The 27,366-nt window shown below is 37.4% G+C and overlaps 2 protein-coding genes and 1 long non-coding RNA gene across 10 annotated transcripts; 1 reads left to right on the top strand and 2 right to left on the bottom strand.

Moving 5' to 3' along the window:
* Window positions 1-46: 46 nt before the first annotated feature.
* Window positions 47-7,927, bottom strand: LOC143878263 (Phosphotyrosine protein phosphatases superfamily protein). Of its 3 annotated transcripts, none has more exons than XM_077380563.1 (8): window positions 7,769-7,927; window positions 6,974-7,107; window positions 6,553-6,838; window positions 4,806-4,928; window positions 3,928-4,021; window positions 2,116-2,198; window positions 1,941-2,030; window positions 47-563 (listed from the first exon to the last, which is right to left on the bottom strand). In XM_077380563.1, the coding sequence occupies exons 3-8, from the start codon at window positions 6,760-6,762 to the stop codon at window positions 234-236; spliced, it is 930 nt and encodes a 309-aa protein (XP_077236678.1). In that variant the 5' UTR covers window positions 6,763-6,838; window positions 6,974-7,107; window positions 7,769-7,927; the 3' UTR covers window positions 47-233. The 3 variants fall into 3 exon arrangements, with proteins under 3 accessions (XP_077236678.1, XP_077236693.1, XP_077236687.1); XM_077380578.1 differs by having other exon boundaries at window positions 6,553-6,764; XM_077380572.1 differs by having other exon boundaries at window positions 6,974-7,218; window positions 7,769-7,926.
* A 3,566-nt stretch (window positions 7,928-11,493) lies between these two features.
* On the top strand, window positions 11,494-19,996 carry LOC143886812 (uncharacterized). Of its 4 annotated transcripts, none has more exons than XR_013253925.1 (7): window positions 11,508-11,539; window positions 11,934-11,992; window positions 13,650-13,770; window positions 13,845-13,932; window positions 15,724-15,797; window positions 16,976-17,175; window positions 19,584-19,996. It is a non-coding gene; the product is annotated as an uncharacterized LOC143886812 (long non-coding RNA). The 4 variants fall into 4 exon arrangements; XR_013253926.1 differs by lacking the exon at window positions 11,508-11,539 and adding an exon at window positions 11,604-11,724 and having other exon boundaries at window positions 11,905-11,992; XR_013253927.1 differs by lacking the exon at window positions 11,508-11,539 and adding an exon at window positions 11,615-11,724.
* A 2,803-nt stretch (window positions 19,997-22,799) lies between these two features.
* On the bottom strand, window positions 22,800-26,875 carry LOC143878238 (uncharacterized). 3 transcript variants are annotated; one of them, XM_077380555.1, is made up of 2 exons: window positions 25,045-26,875; window positions 22,800-22,950 (listed from the first exon to the last, which is right to left on the bottom strand). In XM_077380555.1, the coding sequence occupies exons 1-2, from the start codon at window positions 26,718-26,720 to the stop codon at window positions 22,947-22,949; spliced, it is 1,680 nt and encodes a 559-aa protein (XP_077236670.1). In that variant the 5' UTR covers window positions 26,721-26,875; the 3' UTR covers window positions 22,800-22,946. The 3 variants fall into 3 exon arrangements, with proteins under 3 accessions (XP_077236670.1, XP_077236658.1, XP_077236664.1); XM_077380543.1 differs by lacking the exon at window positions 22,800-22,950 and adding an exon at window positions 24,669-24,870; XM_077380549.1 differs by lacking the exon at window positions 22,800-22,950 and having other exon boundaries at window positions 24,669-26,875.
* Between the last annotated feature and the right edge of the window lie 491 nt (window positions 26,876-27,366).

Here is a 27,366-nt window from a genome sequence, read left to right as displayed (position 1 = left end):
TCTAATCCAAAAACCAGAACAAGAGTGCGGATAACATCACCCAGGATAAAAGAAAAGGAACATGCAATCCTGATCACTATTCTTCCACAAATAAAACATTATTAGTATTTCCTTTTATATATACAGCCACAAGAAAAAAATATCATACCTTGTAATTATTTTTGCCCATGGTTAACAAGTAAATTTAAAATAGAAAAAGGAAGGAAAGAAAGCCTTTTTCCATCACTCACTCCTCAGTAAACAGGGATGTCTAAGCTGTCCACAGAGCAATTTTCCCTGCCCACCTTTTCAGCTGCCATTTTCTCATGGCACCGGAGCCACAAGCAAGAAAGCCTCGCAAGGGCCGCCTGTCCAGCGAACTGGACCCTGTAGACCAGGCTCAGCTCTGCCCATATTTCACGGCTTTTGTTGAACCCATCAAGATCGGATTCTGTCACAAGTACAACTGAGGAGTCGTCAAAAGGCATGAGTTTCAGAGCAGGTACAAAAGAGTGTGCTTTGGTAACTGGGTTGTATAAGCACCCAGTTTTCTTAACCCTCAGACTGTAATATTCTTCAACAGCCTGCAATTTGTAACCAAACCAATGTACATCAATGGCCAAGACTGACTGCAAACCATACAAGGGAGGTGAGAATCACAAAGAAAAGTTCCACCCTATGTTACACGAATTCTACTGAATGGGTGAAGTACCCATGTCAGATGCATGTTGGATTCCAATAATTCAGGATTCTACGTGACATTTGTAGATCTCTTTTTATCTGTTTTTTTTTTAATATTTCTACCATAACTTCACAATTACCACATGTTTAGAGTTTTATCCGTCATAATAGTAAGTTTTATATGAAAATATAATATTATATTTATATAATTTACTTAAATTTTTAATATATTACTAGTTATAATCATGTCATTACGCAAACAGCTTTAAAATTAAATTAAATTTTATGGCAAATCCACAAATCTTTCTTTTTGAGGTTTGCCAGAATCCAACACTCGGACATCTGCATACTCTGATGATTGTGGCCACAAACCAGAGACAGCTTATTTTCACATTAATCTCAGGTTCCGATCTAGTATCACTTAAAATAAGCCCGATTAAACAAACTTTTTTGACAAAACCAAGTCTTCAATTTAAAAACCTGTATACACTAGGCGGGAATGGTGCCTAGCATGGGGTTGAGACTCTAGCTCAATTGGTTAAGGCATTGTTCTTCAACCTTGAGGTCGGAATTTCAATCTTACCTACCAAAAAGAGGGAATAATGCCTAACACCTTCCATTCCCGTAATCAGGCAACTCGGGTTTGTGTTACAACACTCGTACTCATACAGATGCAAGCATGCAACATAGGTTCCACCACTTAAAAACAAGAGTTTAATGGTCTTCAGAAACGAAACATAATGAGGGCTTTAAGCAGTGCAGTAATCTGATTTCAGATATTGCCAAAACTAGCTGAAGACCCCACCTCACTTCGAAAAACAAAGCCAAGCGGCATTCTTGCAATAAAAGTGCCATATCTGGAGATTGGAACTCTACATGGATGGATCCTCCAAAAGGTAACTAGGTAAGTGACACCCAATAAACACTGCCACAATGACGGTGGCAATGTTGACAAGTGATTGCATGCTTTGTGGTTCCATGTGCATGTATATCATGCAATGTGAACATGCATTTGGGCATGTATAGGTATTTGCATGTCACGTAACTTATGAATATCTATGATAAGAACATATGTAGGTAGATGCTATGTATGTAAAATGCCTGTTTGTGCTTGTTTATTATTCGAATTACTGCCATCTCCAGAAGAATCAATTATTCTAAATTACTGCCATCTCCAGAAGAATCAATTATTCTAAATTACTGCCATCTCCAGAAAATTTGAGGTAAAAAACCAAAGCCAAAAAGAAAGTGAAACCCAGCTGAAGGTTAGAGCAGAGTACCTGCCGTTGTGAAGCAGCTAAAAGAACTCTTGGCCTCTTCAGTTTCACATACTCGAATGCACCATTAGGGGTCATCCCTTTGTGTTGCACCTGTAATAAGAAGTATTAATAACTCGGTGTGTTCGTTCCTTTTATTAGTATCTTTTAATTCAAAAAGGTTTATTGTGTCACCAACCAGGTAACATAGAACAATCGTCGTGCTGCGTCCTCGACCCGCTTTACAGTGAACATATGTTGTTTTCCCACAAGATGCATTATCTTCGTGAGGGCCCCACACGAGAACAGATAAAGAAAAAAACAATTAAAACAGAACAATGGTGAAGCACTTCACAAAGGAATGACAGCCATTTCTTACAAGTTACAGCACTTCCATCCCTAGAAGTATATACTTCACTTAACGAACAAGCACACCTTGCCAATCTAATCTGAACAAGAATCCAACAAATTTTCTTTACAAAAATTGTGTTGCAATAGAACATATTTTTTTGTACAATACTTCTACAGGGGGGATGCTGTAACACTTGAGGGAAATATTACCCAACACCATAGTTGCCAGAGTGTGAAGGGAGTGCGAGAAGCGATGTGGGAAGTGAAAGCGGGAAGCGAGGGTTTTAGAAAACAGAAAATGCGGGAAGCAAAAAGCTCTAAAGAAAGTAAAGAGAAAATGTGTGTAAAGCGTCGTTGAAAGTAAACATGAACCATTTCAAAAAAAAAAAAAAAAACCATTTCAAAAAAAAGAAAGTAAACATGAAGCATGCAAGAAACTTCATTGGAAGTGAACAAGAAGTAAGTAGAAAGAATAGGATTGTAGTAGCGTAGGGAGGAATGGTTAATACTTAATATAGATAAGATTACAAGTTGGAAAAAAAGAAGGCTACATGACTAATTGGAATTACAAGTTTTACGAATTTACAGTTTCACGTGTTTTATTCATATATATTTAATGTTTAAGAAGACATAATCACCTAAATAGGAAGTGTACTCTTAATTAAGAGGAAATGAGTAGGAAGCGTATGGGAAGTGCACTTCTCCTAAATTTGGGAAGCAAAATGCACTTAGCTTCCGAAGCGAGTTTCCGGGGAAGCGAGCTTCCCATCCCACTAGGAAGTTTCTAGTAACTATGCCCAAGACTGACATGACAAGTAGGTACCTAGGATACTTTGTTTTACTTGAAAGCATGAAAAAAAGGAACACGTCGTGGGAATTGATAAAGTATTTGAGAATGATAAAAAAAACAACAACTGCAAGATGCATCTCTTGAAAAATTGAATGAATGCCATTAAATTTGGAAGAACCATAGTTTTAATACTCCCCCGCATCATCCCGGATTCATCTTGGACCAAAGGATTCATCTAAAGCCAAGATCACTGGCTCTTATCACTGGGCTCTGTTTATATGTTAGATATCTGGGTGGAATTTTAGGGTCAAAGGGGACACATCAAACACAATTGGATGGGCTACAAGGTGGAGTATTGGCTCTTGGAGGTTTTCCCATCAGATTAACAAGTGTCTCGATCTCTGTAAAGAATTGGAGGTGCAATGTTCTCATGTTCTGAAGGAAGTGAATGGGTTCGTTTGATTCCCTTGCTAAGGAAGGCATTGGGAGAGTCCCTTGCCTTTGGAGAGCACTTCCTCTATAGTGTATATTGTCAGTCTGTCCTGTTTCTCATCTTGTTTCTTTATGTTTCTTTCTCTATTTTATTATCAATTAAGTGTGATATTCTTCAAAAGTGTTAAAAACTGCATTTTGTTTTGTAATTTAAAAAACCCATTTCATCACGTGACTTCAATAAAGAATATTGTTTTGTATGACAAACATTAGATACCAAGTTGAAATGAAAAAAACAAACCAGAAGTAAGGCTCCATGGAAAATTTTCAAAGGCTAGCATGCATGAAGTGATAATACTTACAAGAAAAGGAAAAGAACATACAAAATTAAGTAGAAAAAAATACTTTAAAAGGCAGACAATTTAAGAGAACACTTACTGTGAATAAAATCAACAGCTTGGCATATATCTCCAAATGAGGGAGCAAAAAGGTAATCTCTCGTAGGAATCACCAGATGGTCAATACCATAGGCCTACAAATAAATAAATAAATAAATAATTGGTCTTAATGAATAAATGTGTTAGTTAACATCAGAAGGAAAAATATGTCTCGTCAATGGTACCTAAAGACCAGGCATACCATGAGCAATACCCTACAAAACTAACTCTTTTACTACCAGTCATTGTAACAACTGGAAGACCACAAAAAAGGGACATATTTCAGGCCTGAAACAGCACATAGATACAGCAGACCCTGGAAACTAATACCAAACTTTGCAAGAACAAAAGAACTCTATGGCTTGCAAGTTCAACAAGCATAAAGTTGGCCACCAACAAGAGGAAAACTGGGAATACAGTTAGTTACTTATCACAAAATGGACAGATAGACCGAGTACCCTTAACCAAAAGGAAGTGAGATTCTCCAGGCTGTACTGTGAAGGTACAATATATTTTTTTCTTTGCTAAGATATACCATCTGAATGAGAGATAAATGTCCAAGGTCTCATAAAAAAATAATATAAAACTTCCTTTGAAGGCAGCCCTTTTTCCAAATCAACCAATGGTGTTATACCAAAGATGTTGGAATTCAAAATTGAAACAAGTGATGCCTGAGATGGACAATCGATGTAAGCACCAGGTGAAATTTTTCTAATGCTCAAACAGACAGTAAACATACTCTTTAAGTGACAAAGAAGCTCGAGTCAAGTATATCTGGAGTTCATACATAAAATATTATTTGAAAAGAGAAGCCCACATGGACTGACTCAACTGTGCAAGTGCAAACAACTGCAATAAGCAAACAATGAAGATACTCACAAGATATAATGCTGTAGGAACCAAGGTCTCATATGGCTCATTTAATGTGATCACTCCACGAACCCCAAGTTGTTTTAAGCGAGGGACATCAGTAGGAAATGGAACGGCGCCTAACAATATAAACTGAAAATGAAGTGTCAGTGCTACACGATAGAACAGAATTAAATAACTCCCTATATTATCTCAAAGTTACGGTTTAATACTGTTTAGGGTAAAGAGACCACAACTCTCTCAAACCCTTGAATTTTCTGATGAGGTTTTTTTTCTTTCTTTGAAAAGAGAATTTGACGACCTCCGAATGGTAGAAATTTCACCACTTTGGCACTTAAAATGAGAGAGTTACTGATGTTTTATTAAATAACTCCCAATATTATCTCAAAATTAAAGTATATTACTTCCTAGGGTAAACAACAGAGATCTCCATACATTATACATAGGGTCGATAAACCAAAATACACACGAGCATTCAGCACCAAAATGGATGTATGTATCAGATAAATGCACACACAGAAGGCAGACAATGGAAGCACTCTAAGGTTAAACATGCTAGGAACTAAATGTAAAAAAAAATTGACTGATTGCCCCCAGAACATAACAGCAACTTTCTATAATTGATCACTCAGTACAGATATTGCATGGCTTTCATCCAACTTGAAAGCTGGGAAAAGAAAGATATGAGAACTGTTAAACTTTCAGAAATAAAAAATAGTTATAAATAAGGGTTGAAGGCAAAAATGTTCACATTATTAGATGCCAAATGTAGCATCTCTTAAAATGTCAAATGAATTTTACTGCTGTTCTTGAAGAAACATCTTTACAACTATTGGTTGGGGGAAATGATATCCTCACTCCTCACCTTATAAAACACTTCTCTAATGGGATGTTGATAGCTTTTAGGGAAGTGTAAGTCGGTAACAGCCTTTAACAGCTGATTAGAGAAGTGTAAAAGATGAAGCAATATCTGAATAAATTTACTGGGCATATATAACTCCTTCAACATTACTAATCTGCAAAAGCATGGGCAGTTAAATATCATGTTTCTAGCCAAGCATAGCAACGCTATCAATCAGTAAACAACTCAGCTGGTTACTGTTGCTTTGCAATTTTTATTTTACTTGCGCAATTAATGACCTTCTTACCCTTAAAATGAGAAAAAAGAACAGAGATAGAAGCAGACAACAACGATAAAGATATTCCTATGATTTGTGGACACGGACACGTGTGTCGCGTGTCGACACTGACACGGAGTGTCGGACACGGCAAACACCCAAAATTTAGAAACGGGGACACGCCTAAAATACAAAGTATAAAAAAGGGCGGCTCAGTGCACGAGGACTAAAATACAAAGTATATATAATCATAATTTGTCGATACAGATTCGTGTGTCAAGTTTCGACATGGATATGAGTTGTCCGACATGGCAACATCTAAAAATTTAGAAACGATGACACATACATACCCATAAAATTATTAATTATTACACAAATACGTGTCCACACATCCATATTAACTCTAACACTCCTAGCAATACATTTAGAAGTGTTCAAAGGAGTGTCATGTGTGGACACGCGTGTCGTGTTGGACACGGTGAGACGTATGTCAGCAATAAATTCAATGTGTCGGTTAAATCATAGGGATATTCTCTGAGCCTTAGAAATGACAATATCACATGAAAAGAACCACAAAAACAACTGACCATGGACTCGAATCGTAAAACAGAAAGGTAGAGAATGCATGGAAAATGTACCTCATCGACCTCATCCCACCAATGAAACTCCGACTGGAACTTATTCCGGATAACATTGTACAGAAGAGTCGGGTAGAAAAGAACACGTGCGCCGGCTCCAACCAATATTCTTCTTGCATCTAATAACACAATCTCGTGGAGATAAACCTCTGCAACCGATTTTTCATCTCCACTTTCCGTTTCACCGTCCTTCAGCTCCTCAATATACATGCCTTCGTTCGAATTCGCGGATGAAACTCAACTCAATCTCTCCAAAACTACAAATATTCTTCGAATTTAACCGCCGCTATAAGAATCACACAAATAAGAAAAGAAAAACACTAATCACATAACCTAAACTGCTCTTTCTGATCTAGATCCAGATATTACAAGCATTCGGCCTTCTAAGCCAGGCCGAAATTTCAACAATTAAGATCCTTACCTCTTACATATCAAGAAAATCCCTAAAAGACACACCGATCTCCTCCGTTTTCCCATAAATAGCACTCTTCCCCTTAAATATTCCCAAATCTCCTCAAAACTAACGCTTTCTGCTTTCTCTACCAAAAAGTCCACCTAATCAAAAGGGAAAATTCACAAAAAATTGCATGATCCACGAATCAAATCCAAAACACGGCATAAACGACCAAAACCTTCGATTTCCATCTGAAAACGCGAGATTGGAAGCTGCAAAAAACAGATCTGAGAAGAAAAAACAAATACTAACATATTCTTCGGGTAAATTAATCCATTCTCCTCAAAAACAACGCTTTCTGACTTCTCTACCAAAAATTCCACCAAATCAAAAGGAAAAATTGACCAAAAAAAAAAAACATGATCCACGAGTTAAACCTAAAACACGGCGTAATCTTTACAAAAACCTTAGATTTCCAACCGAAAAAACCTAATCAAAAGGAAAAATTCACAAAAAACTCCATGATCCACGAATCAAATCCAAAACACAGCGTGATCGACGAAAACCTTAGATTTTCAAGTGAAAAAACGAGATCCGAAGCTGCAAAAAACAGATCTGAGAAAAAACTTACATATTCTTCGTCTATCAGATTGAAACTGAATTTCCAACCCAAAAAACCTAATCAAAACGAAAAATTCACAAAAAAACTCCATGATCCACGATTCAAATCCAAAACACAGCGCAATCGACGAAAACCTTAGATTTTCAAGCGAAAAAACGAGAACCGAAGCTGCAAAAAAAAAAATCTGACAAAAAACTTACATATTATTCGGCTGACTTAATCGAATCGCCGTCGATCAGATCGAAACTCGAGTGGAATATTAAGAAAGTGAGATGTTTCTACTGCAAGCGATTCCTTTCCTCTCGCAAGTAGTTTTGCTCCCAACAAACACCAAAAACAGAAAGAGCGCTCCCCAACAACTACTCAACCTCTACCAAATTAATTATTAAATAAGGGAAATGATATTTACACCCCTTTTATCACCAGGGACACCCATTTGCCAGTGTACTTTGCAATCAAAGCCTCTGGATTTTTCTGACATAAAGTACATGAGCCCCTTTTTTGCCATTGATACACTGACGCTGGGTGTCCTGGTGATGAAAAGGGGCGTAAATATCACTTCCCATTAAATAAATATAAAAAGAAAAAGGTGAGGCATGCTAACGTACACATGGTGCGTAAAGTACAGTTCTCTTCTTTAACGTACGCACAAATGGTAACGGCACCGCTTTTGAGGGAGAGGTTATAAATACTTAAATACATGTACCGTATTATAGTTAGCTTCTGCTTAGATTTTGGGCAGTGATAAATTCGCACCCATTGTAGGATAATTCGCACCCTGTAACGTGAATTGACATTCAAGTCTGCCACACCCCTCCTTTAAAGTAGTGCGAATTATCCCATAGTAGGCGCGAATTTACCATCGTCCTAGATTTTCCTGCGAATCGGTATCCTATTCCAATTTTTTCCTTATTCCGTCGTTTGATTCTAAAAAGGAACCGAATAAGGGCACGGAAATGACGGGGCGGAATTAAAGAATTCTGATTCCTCTACAAATGGAATGAACTTTTATTAGATTTTTTTTAAAATTAATTTTTTTTATTAAGGAATGATAGAGTGAAGGGCGCCCTTGAAGTTGATTTTTGCAAGGCGCCCTTCATTCTATCATTCCACTTTTTTATTTCACAAACATGTTTCTTTCTAATTTCTATTGCCATTTGTTTTCTTTCCAAGAAAAGATTTTATTGGAATACATTTTATATAGGGAAGTGATATATCAGCCCCTTTTTTTTTTAACTTGGGACACCCAGCAGTAGTGTAATCGACTGCAGAGGGGTTGTTGTACTTCATGTGGGAAGGATTCAACGGGGCCTGATTGCCACGTACACTGGCGTTGGCTCTCCCACCTAAAGAAAAGGGGCGAATGTATCATTTCCCTTTCTTTATACCTTATGTTTTGTTTCGACGAGGTGGGGCCAATATTTTATACCCAAGCATAACATTGGTAGGGCCATCATTTTACACTATTTTATACCTCATGCTATGATTATGATGGGCGGGTTCCAACTTCCATTATTTTATGGCTATGCCCAGCACGGGTGAGGCCCACCATTTTACACCTCATGTTATTGGTGAGATGGGATCCACCATCTCTACCCAAACCCACACCCTAGCATTAGGGTGGAGCCCGCCATTTTACACCTCATGTTTTGATGGTGTGGGGCCCACCATTTTACACCAATGCATAGAATACTAGTTGTCTTTACAGGAGAAGAAGAATGATTCGTAAGTCCACAACGCAGGCATTGGGTAGTGATAAATTCGCTCCTCTAAATTCCACGGCTATCCCTCGTATTGGTTTTATAACTAAAGAAAGAAGTCACCCATTGTCTCCAGTTGCAACTTTAGACTCCAAACTCCACCAAATACAACATCCATCTTGCATTGGAGCCTACCACCTCTGTTGCTATCAGAATTCTTCATGTCCCTAAACTCTTTCACATGTAGACGTACATGTACTGTGGAAACATTCCCCTTGGCTACGATTTTGATTTTGATTCTTGATTTTACCTTTTATTCTTATTCTGATTCATTCGAATTAGAATGTGACTTCATATAAAATTATTTATTTTTCTTTGGTACAAAATCATGTCTGGCTTTCAAAATTTATTATGACCTACAAGTAATAGAGAATCAAGAGATGCTATTAAAAGAAGAGAGAGTAAAATGTGGAAGTGTTACATATGAAATGACATTGCACCGAATGTTGGTATCATCAATCAACCAAGTAGTAGAAAATCGGGAGTGATATATATCTTGGTGGGTTGCTAGCAAAATGAAAATCTGTTTTGTAAAATAAGATGACATTGTTTATCATGACACGTGCACAAGAAAACAAAGAAGCTCGAATCCCCACAATCACCAAAAAGACTGAAAATCATTGGTCAATTCCACTTTCATCTTAATTTTCGGAACGGTTTCCTGTTTTAGAAGTGTTTCCTATAGGGCTGCAACTCGGGTCGGGCAGGTCGGGTTTTGGAGAACCCAACCCTACCCGAGAAATATCTCGGGTCGGGTCAGGTCGGGTTTTTTTTTCGGAAAACCCACGATTCCCAAACCCAGCCCTACCCGTGATAAATCTCGGGTCGGGTCGGGTAGGATTTTTTCACGTTGACGCAATTTTTTAAGGAAAATTCTTGTTTGGCAAGGCAACTCAGCTCATAGAAGTAGAAATTACACTCACAGTACACTTGAATCAAACAATGATGTAATTACACTCACATTATACTTGAATCAAACAATGCTGTAATCAAACAATGTTGTAATTACAATCAAACAATGCTGAATCAAACACTTGAATCAACTCAACTCATAGAAGCAGAAATTACACTCACATACAATAACAGTGGGTGCGTGGGTTTTCACTTTTAACTTTTAACTAACAGTAGAAAAAAATGTACATACTATAACTTATGTAACTCGGGTCAGGTCGGGTCGGGCCCCTTCAAACCCGGCTCGACCCGAGATTCATGCGGGCTTTTGAATGCTCAACCCGGCTCGACCCGAAACCCATGAAACCTGAACCCAACCCAGGCTATTTTCGGGTCGGGTCGGGTAAAACCCGGCTCAAGTTGCAGCCCTAGTTTCCTATATCTTATTATCATCAATTAAGCGTCAATAACAAAAATTAGAGTAAATGTATGTCCAAATAGGGCAGTGATATCTCTCCCCCCTGCGTGCGTGCGCCCTTTTATAGTTTTCGTTAACTTTTATGAAGGGGTGGAGAAGCAACAGTTAAGTCCAAAAGCATAAATGTTAACGATTTCTGTTGGGGGTGGGGGGTTATCACTACCCAAATATCATCCAAAAAAATGTCTACAATCATTTAAGCTCCAAGTATTCATTGGGATCTAGTCAGTTCATTTGCAATGAAGTTCCTAATAAGACATGTCCCTGATGAATTAAATTCATTTGAAAAATGACCAAAATACCATCTCATGAAAATAACCAAAATACCCTCGTTGCATAACAATTATCCAAGTACTCCTTGTCCTATCTCATAGAATATGACAAAAATGCATTGAATCCTTATGAGGTGTCAGTGAATAAAATATAGGAGTATTTTAGATGTATTATATTAGATCGAGATATTTTGGTAATCCTTTCTATTCTAAAAGCCCAGAGCAACGAAAGTTCGTCAACCATCTTCTTTTCAAATTCCTCATGTATCCCACCACATGTACCTTTCACCCACCTTAGATTTCACACTTATCCACTAAAAGCCATCTCTTTCGTTCATTACCGAACCTATTTTGGTCTTTTCATCCTCAACATTACCCTTGTAGAAACGCCCAGCAATCACCGTTCCATCTACCAATGCATGCTTTGCTCTTCTTTCATCAAGCACCACGTATAGCCCAAATGGCAAACATCTTCTACCATTGATTTGCTTTTCTGCTATCAGCTATCATTTGTCTTGATTTCTACGAACCCTAAACAGGGCGACCGAGAAGAAGACGTATATGCAGAGGGTATGTGGAGCTTATATTTATCGGATGGTTTTCTTCAATCTTCTCGAAGAGATTATGGATGATTTCTTATTCTATTTACTCTCTGAGGTTTTGTGGCTTTCATTTTCATATGGTGTGTGTAGAATTGTGTTTTGCTTTGGTTGAGTCTTCATTTTTTCTCGATTGTTTTCTCTGGGTTCTTTAAGGTTAGTTGATAGTTTTTGTTTGTTCTTTTGTTAATTTTTTCTTTCTTTTGTTTCATGGAATTTTCATTTATTAATTTCTTTTATGCCTTATTTTTTTCTGTTCATTTTGTACTGCAACTCTCTCTCTCTCTCTCTCTCTCTCTCTCTCTCTCTCTCTCTTAACTTGCTTTTCTGCCATAGCTGTGAGCCTCATAATGTGAAGTTCATAGGTTCAATCCCAGCTTCCCACCATACGGTTGAAGGGGTGTAAACTTCATGCAAGGTTCAGGTTTGTTTGCATTTTTCTTAAATGTTCATATTTTTCTTTCACAAGGCTGATTCTCATGAAATTCTGCTTTGCTGTTTTGTGATTCAGCATCCATGATATGCTTTCGGGTTAGGTGCACACACGATGTTTTGGTGACCAATTTTGTGGAAAATTAGATACTAAATTAATGTCAAGTATATCTGAAGCTAATTTATGCTTTATTACTGTTAATCTAGATTGTTTTTTTTATCATAAACATGTTCTACAAACAGAATTTTATTCATAACCCTGTTTGGATTGCAACAAAAACATTTCAGAGGGAAATTTTTTTCGTAAGAAGATATTTTCTTTCTACAATCTAGACGAAAATGATATAATTATGGCTAATTAAGAGGGATATTATCATAAATGGAATGGCACTTCATAAGTAAAAATTGAATAGGGTTTGTTTAAATCATCTTTTTGTGTGTAAAAAATAAATAAATTTTAGAAACATTTTTTCCTCTCAAAACTTTTCAAGAAACTTCCAGCAATCCAAACAGAGCCTAAAACAATATTATCTCATAAACCAGTCAAACTAAGTTAAACACTATACAAAATATTTGATCTGTTGATCATAATCTGCAACAATACCTTACTATGTATTTTGGGAAACTAAGAAGATCGAAGGCATAACAAGGAAGCTCATAAATCTGGAAACAGATGCCCTCCATAGATTGATGGGCAGGGTAACTCACTTTCATTGGTAGTGGACAGGCAAAGGAGATGCATCTCCAAATCTTTTCTCCCTTTGAGGCGAGACCTCTGAAGTGTGTCTTCCTCTTATCGTCTCATGATATAGAAATAAAACTTCCCAATGAATCACTTAGCAACAACGTCTCACTCAATCCAAAATACAATGTGCATTGACCTTTTAATATGTAAATGGCCGAATAAGGTCTTAATTTCTTTTGATCTCAACTGCACTACATATACACGTGAAAAAACATATCTCCACCTACATAAAGCAGCTAGCCATGTTCACTTAAATCAGATAAGAAACATGTTGAGTCACCGCCCAACTTAACATTGATACATACTGCAATATCTTCCCTCTCAAATCAGAGAAATTTATTTGCAACTAAGCCTCGACCAAATAAAATGTCGAAGATTTGCTGATGAGTCTCCTACTCCCTCATGAATAGATGATATGAGTGGCTAAAGATGGCAGTCATTAAACTGGTGCGCTTAGGCGTAGTCATTGTATGTTAAGATGATGAATTGATGATGACGCATCTATGTATTATGTCTAAATCTTGTAATTCTTCTCTCTTGAAAAGTCGGCGAGATGAAATCATTTATTTTCTGTATTTTTTTAGAGAGGCGACATTTTATTCTACAACTTGACTATATAGTCTCTGCCATAAGTGCTTCCTCTTTAGAAGAATGAGTCCAAAATGGTAAGAGTGCCACTACCTTCCTGATGATGATTGGTGAAGGTGACACTAAGTCTACCATTTAACATCACCCGCAAGATCCTTCAGCTCGGCAAATAACTCTGAAACTGAATTTATTAAATCAGAACTTACAATAATAGTCCTTGTTCATCCTATAAAAGATGAGTTTGTCTAGCCAAAATAGGGCCTTCTCTTGAACTCATGTCAAATTTTACATGATGCTGATACTTTTATTTTTGCAGGCTTTTGATGAAGCTATCTCAGAGCTGGACACTTTGGTCGGGGAATCGTACAAGGACATCACATTGATCATGGAGCTTCTCAGAGACAATTTGACACTATGGACATCTGATATTACGATAGGTCCTTTGCTTTGTTGATGATTGTTGCCTTTGTTGACTTGCTTGGCCTGATTTGCTGGGTGTTGTTCACTGCAGGAGGATTTTGGGGATGAGATTAAAGTAGCTCCGAAGTTTGAATCAGGAGAGGGATAGTAATGAAGAGTTCATCTTCCTTTGGGAAAAGGTACAGTTACTGGGTTTGTTATGCAGATGAACTAGGTGTAGAGATTCTATTGGATATGTCATAGCATGATTTAGGAATTAAAAGTTCTCAACCCTGTGAGGTGTGGATGAATTTAAGTTTATCAGAAAAAGAACATGGCTTAGCGATTGATTCTTATGCTACTTGAGTCAATTCTACTATATTGTAGTCTTCTCCGCTGTGATTGGCGAGGCAAGATCTATATAATCTTTGCTTATCTGAAAATTGTTGTTTTTTTTGTTGCATAACCTGGTGCGATTCAAAGGCTAGAACTGATTTATCCTAAATTTTGATCCATTTTAGAATATTGATCTATAGAAGAAACTAGCAGCCCTAGACAACGACAACCAAGATTTTATAGTCATCTTCGAGCTGAGGACGATAAATGAAAAAAAAAACCAATCATCCCCCCTCAACAATTCAAATAAAACTATCATGTTCCTTTTTGTATTGATAAGTTGCTTGTAGAGATTTTCGTCATTCAAGGCAACTCTGTGTAAAATTTCCTATCGAGCCAGGCCCCATTGGTGCCCCACTGGTATCACGGATTTAAATGAGATGGAAGTTTGGGCTCTTTGTACCATTGACAAAGCGGATTTGGAGCATCTCTTGATAGAGGGAGACTCTCCTAATGTTATTAGATGGATGGATGGATCTCACCTTCCCCCGTGACAATTGGCAGAGCTTTTTGATGAGATCCAGGATTGTCTTCCCGTCTTCCCAGTTAGATTTCCTCATGTTAAAAGATCAGATTGCCTAGCCCGATCAGGAATTTCTCGCCCCAGGTTTTACCATCTCCCCCCTGATTCTCTTATTTTAATGAAGAATAAAAACCAAGAATAAATCCAAGAGGAACGTGATTTCATAAAAATATAATTATGGAGTAAATCCATTGATAGATTTCACAACATCCCAAACCAATATCAAACCAAAGATTAACATATATCCATGGATACATGAATAGAAAATCAAGTAATAGCGTAATTAAAACCAGTCAAAAATATTCTCTTCAAATAGCTAACAATTTAATAACAATAGGATTAAAGCAGAGGATTGATCAGTGGTGAGCATTAATCCTAGAGATTATGATTGAAGTGGGTTGATGTCACCTTAATTGATTTCTCAATTCGTTTGCTAGGTATCGTTTTTTTTGGGTGAATCGATCTCAATGGTGAATGTGTGTTTTGCTTGCATAGTAGTTTTATGGTTTCTGTGTGAGCCAAGCAGAAATGAGGATTTTTCTGCCACTCGAATGGAAGAGTGCTAGATATTGCCTGCATTTGCTCTTCTTTCTGTCTTCTTGCTTTAACAAGCCCAAATTGGAGATCTTGAGGCATATGAAGAGAACCCAGTGCTGACAGCATAACATGATTTACATGTTGAGTTCCTAACTGATTCTTTCTCAGTGTCACATTGGTCCTTTAATTTTCTTTTAAATGTCCATTTGGAAATGATCTGAATTTTTTGATTCTTGAGCTCAGATTTGTAAAAGCTTTCATGTAGTTGTGAGTCTTGTGACCATATTGCCGACCCTTATAGTCAACAAAAGACACTAGCAAACAGTTCTCAAATAAGTTGTGTTCTGTCATGAACAATCATTTCGTTGGGTGCTTGGAGCATAATGGCAGATGTTGGCAGGATAAGGCTACTGACCTTACTGCTTCAAGGAATTCCATTAAACGTTTTTAGCATATGAAGCTTTACCTTTTGGGGATCTAAGCTGTTTTCCGGAAATTCGTTCTGATATTCCATTATATATGCCTTTGACTGTAGGATACTATTCAGGTGTTTATTCTCTACCGCAGTTGATGTGAATCTTGTGGATGATAGGTACATCCATTGTGAAGGTAAAAGTTCAACCTTAGATTATTTTATGAAGGTTAAATTAATCAAATATGACCATATGATTTAAGATCATATTTGATCGCTCTTTAGCACGTTTTGAGTTTGACCATAGGATTTAACCTTCGCTTAAGTGCTATGGTCATATTTGATTATTTGGACATGTTGCAGCTGTTTTTGTTCCACTAGATCTTTCTACCCAAGTTTTAATAAAATATTTTCAAATATATAGCACATTAGTCGCTATCTTACCACTTTTTACAGTTGCTAATTGTGATTCCTACAATAAATATTCTGGTTATTTTTAGTAGCGTAACTTGTGTTGGGCTTGTTTAGACAAACACAAAGTTGATTTTTAGTGTGGCTTTTCTTAATGACTGTTTCTTTTTCCGCTGATATACACTCATTAATAATCTTCACTGTGTCGTGATATTTCCACCAAATTCATGATTCTATCTTGCATATTCAAGAAGCCTCCAACCAATTGTAAGAAGGCAAACTACTAATACGAGTTCAGATTTAATGTTTGTCTCAAAATTGAAAAGCTCTAACTATTGTATTGCCGATTAATCTTAGAAGAAACCTAAAAAACCAAATCAACATTTTATCCCTTTTTGCACTGCTTGATAAAATGCCTTTCCAATGAATCTTTTTTTTAATGGTATTCCAATGAATCTCTATCACATAAAAACCAAAAAGCTTAAAAGCATGGTCTTCGGATGCATAAATTAGTGCCCTGTTTGTTTTTATTTTTAGAACCACTTGTATGTCCAAAACTGATTGTTGGACTAATTTTGATTCCAATAATAAGTTTTGGGCTCACAATTGGTTCTCAAAATCCAAAGCCAACAGGGCCACAAGAAAATTGAGTGATGTGGGTTTGCATTCATTGATATATATCAGGCCTTCCATGTGGATCACGGTAGCCTTATTAACCATCGGGGAGCCCTTCACATTGGCCCTGGTTCCTTCATTGGTCATTGGACCTCCAATGTGGACACTAGCTTTCTTAGTAACTGGACCTTAAATGAGATTTTTCTCTTATGTAATTTTGAAATTTTGTATATGTCACGATCTACTCTTAAGAGATTCCATATTCTAATTGGAACCGTCTTTCACATTTTATAATTTTTATTCTCAAGGTGCTGTTTATGACCCTCTTATTTTTCAATGACTTGCACAGGGTGGGAGGTCCTGAAAATTGAACAAGTTAGTAACATTTCCCTAGATTTTGGACATTGTAAGTACATGAACGAAGCAGGAGATGGTACTCATCTATACAGTTGATGTTCATGTGGACATGTTGAATGCTTCTTTTTTTGGCCATTACATATGCTATACCAAGGACATCGGTGGGAATTAATACAGGAATACTGACGGAAGGTAATTGATTTTAATAAACTTATCAGGTATATTTTACTTTTCGATGCTTTGTTTTGATTAAAACACATGATATTACATACAACAAACACATGAATTCTTAAATCTCACTTGTGGCTTTCTTTGCCATTAGTAGTCAGTATTTAAAGAACATTATTATCACCCTCAAATAAAGTAATCTCCTTATAATTTTTTTTTGCTTCATCATTGGTAACTTCTTTTAAGCCATTCGTATGTAAGTATTCATGACACTGATTTATGTTTGTCAATTCACACTCTTATTTTGAATTGTATGGTTGGGTACAATAAGCTCTAGCCTTGAGTTCTGGCTGAAGTTGGGCAGCCTTTAATTTGAGAAGGAAAACTTCTTGACATTTACAAATTAATTACCATATACATGTGGTTTCAAGGAAAAGGATAATTTGGCATTTTTTGGATAAGTAGCACAAGGAAACATTACTGAAAAAGGAAAGAGATGAACAGACACTAAAGAAATATTAAACTAAGGGCAGACTTCACATAGTAAATTTGAGTCCAATAATCACAATCGGCTGCCACGATCCCAAACGAACATGCCTTGAGTCTGTCAGGTCGTTTCTTTTAATGTGATGCAACCTTGTAATGAAAAGAAAAGTCTACACAAGTAATACTCAATCATGTAGCATTTCTGAATCCAATTAACAGCAACCTCTTTAACCAATGGAGAGGGCCGCGATGGGGTGTGAGGTCGGGGAAAAAGGAAAAGCAGAGGAGTGAGAAAAGGAAAAAAATTAAATAAATGTCATACCCAACATTTGGGAATAGGCTAGATACCATGGAAAAATGAAAGAATTCTTTAAAAAAAAACTGAACAGTATTTACAATCAACCAAAAAAATGTTATAGCTGCATCAAATAAAATCATTGATAGGTAATTAGGAAGAGATATAGCTGTCTATCTACCTATGGTTTGTAGGGATATATCCAAGAAAAAACTGTAGGAAAAAAATATCTGTCTTTTTACAGTATTTTTTGTTCCCTTAACGGACTTTATATATGCTTTCCTTACCTTACCATCCAGAGTTGAAAACTGTCTACTTGAAAGCAATAATTTAATAGGGAAATACCCATTTATTCTTTTTTCTTTTATTCTATTATGAAAGGATGAGTAGAAGAAGAAACTAATTTTTATAATGATGAAGATTTATTAAGTAAGACGAACAAACTCCTTAGCTAAGGCCCTGTTTCGTTTGAGATTGTGGTAGCCTATTGTGATTATTGGACTCAAAATTAATGTGAGTTAATGAGTAGAAGAAAGAACTAATTTTTTTAATGATGAAAATTTATTCAGAAAGATGGATAAAGCAAAAACTCTTGAAAACATCAGTACAAATGTGAGTTAATGGTGAACCATCATATATTTTGCTCAAGGTAACTATTGGTAGATTCCAGAGAATATAAAAAAAATGGATAATGCAAAAAGATATTAATAAACAAAAATGTAACCCATGTACCTTTATGAGGTACCCATTCCTATTAATAATACGTAAGCGGCATCGAGTAGATAAATAGATTAGTGGCAAAAGGGGGAAAACGGCAACATGAAAGAACACACAACAGGATATCAGTAACTGATTTGAATTACATGCAGTAAAAGAGAGTTGGTACTTAAGAAACTCTTTGAATGGTACTTGCCATTACAATTTGTTGGGCACATGCCTATTTGAAATAAAGTAACATTTCGTGTTCACCCAATTTCGATTTTGGTATCGACCGAAACCTGAAATTTCGGATTTCGGTAGAAGTTTAAAACGTTGCATGAAAGTAGACCTAGAGGAGGTTATCTTAGGGAGCGTATATGCTTATATTTAGCCAGGTAATATCAGCATTATCCTTTTTCGCATTTTGAAAATATCCATTTCGTGTTTTGATAGAAGAACAAACATTGAACAAGCCAAATTTCACAGAGTTTATGCTTTATGCAGAGTTCTATTTACATCTCAAGGTTTATTTTTCTTCTAAAAGTTGCATAAAGCCTCATAGTTTAGGAATTAGGAAATGCATGATTTTCTTTGACCTCGCATTCAACATATGGGGAGATCAGCTAATGAAGTAACAGATGAATTGGCAAAAGAAGGTGTAGAGAGATGGAAGTAGAGTTTTTTTAAGGATTCATTGGGTTAATGTTAGTAGCCTAGGGGTGGGTGGGTGGGTTAGTTTGGAATAAATTTGTCTATTTAAAAAAAAAATGATTTTATAAATTATGTAGTACACGTTGGGGATCTTTGGTAAGTCATCTATTGCAGTCTTGCAGTGTAGTTGGCCTTGAGTGGCTTTTGTTTTTGAGTGACATCTTAGTCGATAAGATGATTGAAAAGCATGTATTTTATCTATGGTTTTTTTGGGTTCCCTCTTATGGTCTATATTTTACAGCAATGTATGTGATCCAGTCCACGAAATGAATGAAATCGTTGCTAGATGGAATGAGCATGTTCTTTCCACTGACTGTGAAGGGAATCTTGAACAGCCATATCTGATTCTCTTACAACATTAGATTATGTCTTCGTAATGTTTTGTTGCAATATGAAAATATGTTGCATTGTACTAAGTGGTGAGGCTTATGTCAGGGCTCAGTTGACAGAATCAGTTGGTCCTTTATCTTATGGTAAAATACAAGTACTTTGAATTCATATGGCACCTTTGCAAGGATTGGTCCTCTTCGTGGAGAATTTAATTTTAATTTGCTCATGAACGCCATCATAAAAGGGTCATCTGATGTATTTGGATTTAACAAGAATCAATTCTCTATTAAATTGCTTAGTGACCATTGATATTTGTTTTCTTCTTTTTAATGTCTAAAACTTCTCCATCTCTTATCATCAGTAGTCACACGTGTTCAACGCACGTGCACTTTTACTAGTTTTATAGGAAAGGGATATTTTGGTCAGTTTTGATGAGACATGGGTGTTTTGGTCATTTTCTATGAGTAAGGGTATTTTGGCCATTTTATAAGCTAAGGGTATTTTGGTTATTTTAGGATGATGTTTTATATGGTGTAAGCCCTTATAGTCCCATGATATTAAAAAAGGTACTACTTTAAGGACCACACTATAGGATGATCCAAACCGTCCATGTGTTGAGACACAACGTAAATAGGTTGTGCCCCAGAAATCATTTCCATAGGATGATCCCAACCCTCCGATCCATAGAGTTCCGTAAATAGGTTGTGCCCCATAAATCATTTCCATAGGATGATCCCAACCCTCCGATCTATAGAGTTCTCTATAGATCGGAGGGTTGGGATCATCCTATGGAAATGATTTATGGGGCACAACCTATTTACGTTGTGTCCCTACACATGGACGGTTTGGATCATCCTATAGTGTGGTCCGTACAGTACTTTTTGAGAAATACAGGACTAAAAGGGCTTACACCATATAAAATCTCTTTTATGAGATAAGGGTAATCCAACGTAGTCCTTTGGATGCTCCAGTGAGAAGAAGTGACTCGTGCTAAGTTGATGGAGTAAAAAAAGGTATGGGCAGACCGAAAACAACTTGGATAGAAATAGTGAGGAAAGACTTGATGGCTAGGAACATAAGAGTGAACATGACATTGGATATGAGAGAATGGAAGAAAATGATCCATATAAACGAATCCAACTAGTGTCAGGATTAGACTTAGTCGATTTGAGCAGGGTAGAGCCTTTCACCTTCATAAAAATTTTCTAAAGGATTCATTAGCCGACTCCAACTAGTTAGGGACAAAGGCTTAGTTGAGTTGAGTTGAGTTGAGTTTATGACATAAGGGTAATCCGGGTTTTTTTTTGGCATTTTCCTAAGGGAGCTGCTAGGAAGAAACCCGAGTGAGCTTCCTGGCGCTCTCTCTATTTTGGGCACAACCAATAATGCATTTGTAATAATTTTTAATGACAAAAACACCCGTATACCAAAGGGAAAATGTCTAGATGTTTGGGAGAAATCTGAGACAAGCTAGTCTTCATATCATTTCCTTTTCAAAAATAAAAATAAACAAAGGTCATGCCAGCAACATTGAGGCATTGATATTTGCAGTTTTGCACCCCTGATGGGATTCTTTTTTGAAAAGATGGATTATAATTGGAAACCATCCTCCTGCAGTCGCCAGTCACCGTTGTGATTTAGGGAACTCTAGCTCAAATTGTTTGAAGATCTCTCATCAAAGAAGCCTAAACCTTCAACTCACTGGAAATGGGTTCTCTTTAATATGAAGAAGAAAGATGATAATCAGTCTAATTCAAATTCTGAGGGACCAGTTATCATATATGACGACCAAAATTCAGTTGATGTCCATCCTTCTAATCTGGATGCAAGTTTTTTCCTCATAAATCAGCCCCTGAAGGTGAAATTCAAGAGGATTTGAATTAGAATTTATCCGGCCCTGATCTCAACTCTCTTGCATATAAAGCTTCGGCCTCTATACTTATATATTTGAACACATTCCATGGTAAAGTGTTGAGTTCCTGCAAAAGCAAAGATCCCATGTCGGAAGAGAGAACCTTATGTGGATGGGCTTATAAGGACCTGGGCACCCTCCCCTTAACGGCTAGCTTTTGAAAGTGAGTTCTACCTGGGTCCCACCAAACGGTATCAGAGCTGGGGCATGGTAACTTCGATTCACCTTCGAGGGCGGAGAGAATCACCCGGGATGGAAAATCTCCTAGATCCCACATTGCTTCCGCTTGGAGGGGAGATTGTCTTCGAGGGCGGAGAGAATCACCCGGGATGGAAAATCTCCTAGATCCCACATTGCTTCCGCTTGGAGGGGAGATTGTTGGAGTTCCACACGAAAGCAAAGACTCCCACATCAGAAGAGGAATAAACAGGCAGAGATTAAGCATTTTCAAGACAGGATAGATTAAGACAGCCAAATCACTGAGTAGAAAACCAACAGACGCTTGTTCCATATTGCCACCAAATTTTTACTCTCTGCCTATTTATTCCTCTTGTGAAACAACCACTTACACGAAAAGCTTAAGCTGTTATATTTGGCTTTATTTAATCATTTATACTTGAACACTCCCCTCGCGTGTGGCCCATGTGGCCTCATTTTGGGTTGGCCTTACAAATGGATTTTTAATACTAACGAGCTATTGGGTTAGGACCTGGATAAGCAGTAGCTCTAATACCATGTGAAACAACCAATTACTCCAAAAGCCTAGGCTGTTAGAGTTGGCGTTATTTAACCATTTATAACATCTTTTCTTTGTTTAGTCCCACCCAAATACAGAAATGATGCAAATTGAGAAAAGCTCAGCTCTGCACTTGTGTAAAATGTGTATCAACCCCCTTCTCTCCTTCTCAGATCTTGAACCCATTTATGTAAATGTAGAATCAAAATGAATTCATTGACCATTCTATATAATTCAATTAAGATATTGTATGAAAGTATGATTCCTTCTATTTTCATTTGAGAATTGAAGGAGTTTTTATTTGGTTTATGATCAATTTCACCAAGCCAAGCTTGCACAGCAATCCCGTTGCAAAATCAACAAGTTTTTATTTGGTTTATGATCAATTTGACCAAGCCAAGCTTGCACAGCAATCCAGTTGCAAAATCAACAAGGCGACGAACTTTTTAACATATTTGTAAGTACAGCAGTCCCCAATCTTGTGAATGAGCATCTGCTCGTTGATCATGTAGCAGTATACATTATGATTACTTCTCATATATTTCATTAACCAAATTCAGTAATCTGGTGCTCCACAGTTAAAACGTGCATTCGTGGAAAGAACAGGACGCTTAAAATGGTTACCCTCACCTACACAAATGTTTGAAAAAATGAAAAATGGTGATCAAGAAACCACTTTCAGAATCTTATGGATTAATCAATTCAATGAGTTGCAATTAGATCAAAAGTTTTCCTTGTTCCAACTCAGATAAAATAGAGCTGAAATCAAATGATTAAAACAGACGAAAAAAGAACAAATATCCCCTGAATATCTAAGAAAATAACAAACGACCTTCATTCTGTAACTAAGACCGAGTGGTGCAAGTACTCAGTTAAAACACATTGCTATCAGCTATGATTGAAGCATCCAGTTCAAAAAATTGGAGACTCCCATATCCAAACAGGGCCCCTCTTAGTAAAGGAAATTTCAATCTCATTTTTCATTTATCCGGATTGAGCTTGCATTGGCCATTTGATCTTGCATTGGCCATTTGATCTTATCTAATTTGATGACAAAATGCCAACAAAGGTCTGTTGGTTTTATACTCAGTGATTTGGATGTCTTAAACTATGGTGTCTTGAATTGGTTGGAAGATGCGCAGGGGCTGTTCCAAAAGAGATGCTACAAACATGACATCAGAGCCTTGATTCTACCAGACGTGGGTGTGGGAAGAGGGGTCCTTATATGCCTTCCAACATGGGTATGAGTTCAGAGTTAGTACTACAGTGTTGGACAGGGAATCAATTCCACCCAAATGGATTTGTTACTAAAACCTCGGCGAAACTCTTCTTGGTGCATCCAGTACAATGTATTGTGAGAAACCCATGTTACAAAGGTATATGAACAGCAAAATGGTGCATTGTGCATCTCCTTTTAACACTTTAGTTATAGTATGAACAGATAGCGCATGCATAACCAAGAAAAAAACAAATGACCTTGATTCTGTAACTAAAACTAAGTGCTCAGTTAAACACATTGCTATGTGATTGAAACACCCAGTTCAGATCCATGGAAACTCCCAAATCTAATGCCTTCCAGAATGGGTATGAGTTCAGAGTTAGGACTGCAGTTTTGGACAGGGAACCAATTCAACCCAAATGGATTTGGTACTGAAACCTCAGTGAAAGTCTTTTTCGTGTATTCAGTAAAAGATACTGTTTAAATTGAGGAATCCATATTACACAGGTACATGAACAGGAAAGATGGAGCACTGTGCATCTCCTTTAACACTTCAGTTATAGTATCTGATATAGGTCTACCACTAAAAAAAGTATCTGATATAGGTCTACACTCTTTTGACCACCTCGGTCATTGGGCCATTGACCCCTTTTTAATAATAATAATTTTTTCATCATTCAAAAAAAAATCTGATACGGGTCAAAAAGAGTTGTTTGAATCTTAGCGAGGAATTAGCTTAATGTAATAGAATTACCTCTTGTATATGCTCTCATTCATTATGGTGTCTAACTGAGTGACTGAACAAATCTCTCTAGCTGTGGAGTCATAATTTCTTCTACTTTCACAACCATACCAAGAAGTGGAAAAGAAAAAAAAATGGTAAAAAACACAACCTCGCTACAGTAAATTATCCATGGCAGCACAACAAGCATGAAGTAGAACAATCACACATTTAGACAAGTACCCTGGTTTTTAAAGCAGTGCATCTCGATAGGCAATAAAATTCCATTGAAAGGATGATACTTTCAAGTACAACAACAGGGCATGTGATAGAATGCAATGACAATGCCATCACCAAGAAAATTAACGATGCAAGGATGTAAGGACCGTCGAGCAGCAACACAAGATAGAGATCACACAAAGATCAACTAAAACAACTCGTCGGGGTTTGAAAACCCCATACCACGGTTTTGGATAAAAACTCCAGTATAACACGCGAAGGAGTCAAGCTCATCTACACCATGTAGTGCTCAATCCAACGGTCAAATGCTGTGCTTCCGCATCAATTAATAACAGCAACTTTTGTCCAACCTTTTTACTGGTTTTACAAACTGTGAACCATGTAAATCATTATAGAGCATGACAGTAATTTGAAAACTCCGATATCCAATTAAAGAAAACAAAGAAAAAAAAGAAAAGTAGAAACAGTAGAATTGTTAAAATACAGAGAACATCATCTGCAACTTCATGTTGTTTGAATTGTGCGATAGAAGATTCGAGATTACCTCGAGTCTGTACTACTTCGCTGTCTGCTGCTTCTCTTGATTGATGCAATCCTCTGAAGTCTGATCTGCTCTCTAAACTTGGCTATGAATTCATCGGCCTTCTTATCCACCTCGTTCGCACCAGGACCCGCATCCACAGAAGATGTTGGGGTAGGTTCCTCTCCATGAGAGCTTTCATAAGAATCATCACTATCCGAATCTTCTAACTCTCCGATAATCTTCTCAGTAAGTTCCTTCTTTTCTTTCTGATATTTCTGTGGAGTGCGAGGGATTTCACGGCCCTGTTTATCAATACCGATTGAAGATTGATCAAATCCTTTTTTTGTTCCCATTTTCCCAGCATTCACCTCCAATCCACCATCGTGGATTTCTCTCGATTTTCTCACTTCTTCATTAGCTCTGATCGTTCGAACAGACTTTCCCATGGATGAGCCTTCAGTATATCGTCTGAGTTTCACTTCAGACCGAAAAGAACCACTACCCACATCTCTACTGCTCAACATACCAGACCTATTCACATTCTTTATCTCTTCTTTGAAGCTTTTCATCCCATCATTCTTCTCAGACGAAAACCCATCACCAATTCGCGTAGAATTTATCGATTTTCGACTAATAGGTGGCGGGGGAGGCGGGGCAGGAGGTGGAGATGACATGTAACAGCCCTTTTTCTTCCCTGAATCTTCAACAATTTTGGCTCTAAGTTCGCGGGACGGTGAAGGGGACAGGTTCTTTGGAGAGGGATTTGTAGAGGAATTCGAACGAGACGACCTAGAACGAAAAGACACAGATTCTAACCTATCAAAATCAGTTTCTTCATTACCGTCTTCATCTTTCATCTCCATCCTTCCTGATCGCGATCGCCATGGAATTGGCGAGGGAAGGACTACATTTTCCTTAACCTTGTTCTCAAACCCTACATGATCCAAACCCCCAATTTCCCCACTACCATTCCTTAATCTATTTGGACTATTAAAAGAGTCCTTCAAACCAGACCCAGACCCATGATCAGAACCCACAGACCCTAATTTATTAGGACTATTAAAAGAATCCTTCAAACCAGAACTAGAACCCAGAAACCCTAACTTATTCGGACTGTTAAAAGAATCCGTTAACCCAGATCCGGACCCATTACCAGAACCCAAAAACCCATCAATTTCATGATCAAAATCGCGCTCTTCCTCGTTTGAAACACGAGATTTCAAGCTCCTAACAGGCAATAAAAGAGATTTTTCCACAACCATTGGTTCATCACGAAAGTACTGAGAATTCCAAGTTTGGATCTTATTCTCATCGGACCCAGATGGGCTTTCCGGATCCTCATCAAAAACTGACGAAACTTGAAGGATTTTAGACACATAAGTCTGAGCATTATCAAATTTTGGTGGGTTTTCTTTCTCCGTATCCACATTTCGTCTGCTAAAAAGGCCATAAGAGACAGCAATTCCAACAAAAAGGAGATGGAGAAGCTCCCAGCTTCTGGTAATGAGGGTTTGATTTATAAAGTCAGGGGCTTGAGAAGGGAAAAAGGGTAAAATAGCGACTAAAAGGACAATGAAAATAGCTCTGTAGAGGAAATGAGAGTAGGACTTACTTGGGCTTGCTTGGTTTTGTGGAACTGGAGAGGCAAGACTCGAACTTGGTCGTGGGGTAATGTTGTAAGAGTCTGGTTCTGCCATTGAAGGAGGAGGGAGAAGGTATTTTAGGATTTTTTTGGGAGTTGCAGAGAAGGAGATGAAGAAGAAGGTGAGAAGGCTTAGAGGCGAAGGTAAATGAGAAGGGAAAGGTGATGGGTTTGGGAGAAGGATTGACAAAGCAGATCTCACGCTTTGTCTGGTTCTTTTTAGCCGTTTGGAGTTAAAATGACGGATACGGTCTTGTTTTTAATGAGATTAGCAAAAATACCCTTTTTAGAATTTATCTTTTATGAGATTAGCAAAAATACCTTTTTTAATGAGATTACCAAAAATACCCTCATGCTTTGAAGTTTGGTTATGAATCATAGTTTTCTAAACGTGATTCCGCGGTGAGGTCCAACCCGAACCCGACCGCGAGGAACCATTTACTCAACCTGAACCCGACCCCAACCAAGTTCCAACCCGATGAGGTCCAACCTAACCCGACCTGAGGAACCCTTTTTTCCAACCCGAACCAGACCCAAACTCAACTTGAGATGGGAAAACTTAATCCGAACCCGACCCAACTTTTTTCGGGTTGAACCCGACCTCAGCTGCACCCCAAGTTTTGGTTAAAAAAACGTAGTAAAAAACGGAAACACAAATTATACGTTTGAAATTTTATAATTTACAAAATATAGTTTGGAGA

This window comes from Tasmannia lanceolata, unplaced genomic scaffold (genome assembly GCF_043159265.1).
Source record: "Tasmannia lanceolata isolate RefF3 unplaced genomic scaffold, GAP_Taslan_0.1 ptg000002l, whole genome shotgun sequence".
Lineage (NCBI taxonomy): Eukaryota > Viridiplantae > Streptophyta > Magnoliopsida > Canellales > Winteraceae > Tasmannia > Tasmannia lanceolata.
The sequence above is the reverse complement of the archived record's forward strand: the minus strand, read 5'-3'. Positions and strand labels throughout refer to the sequence as shown.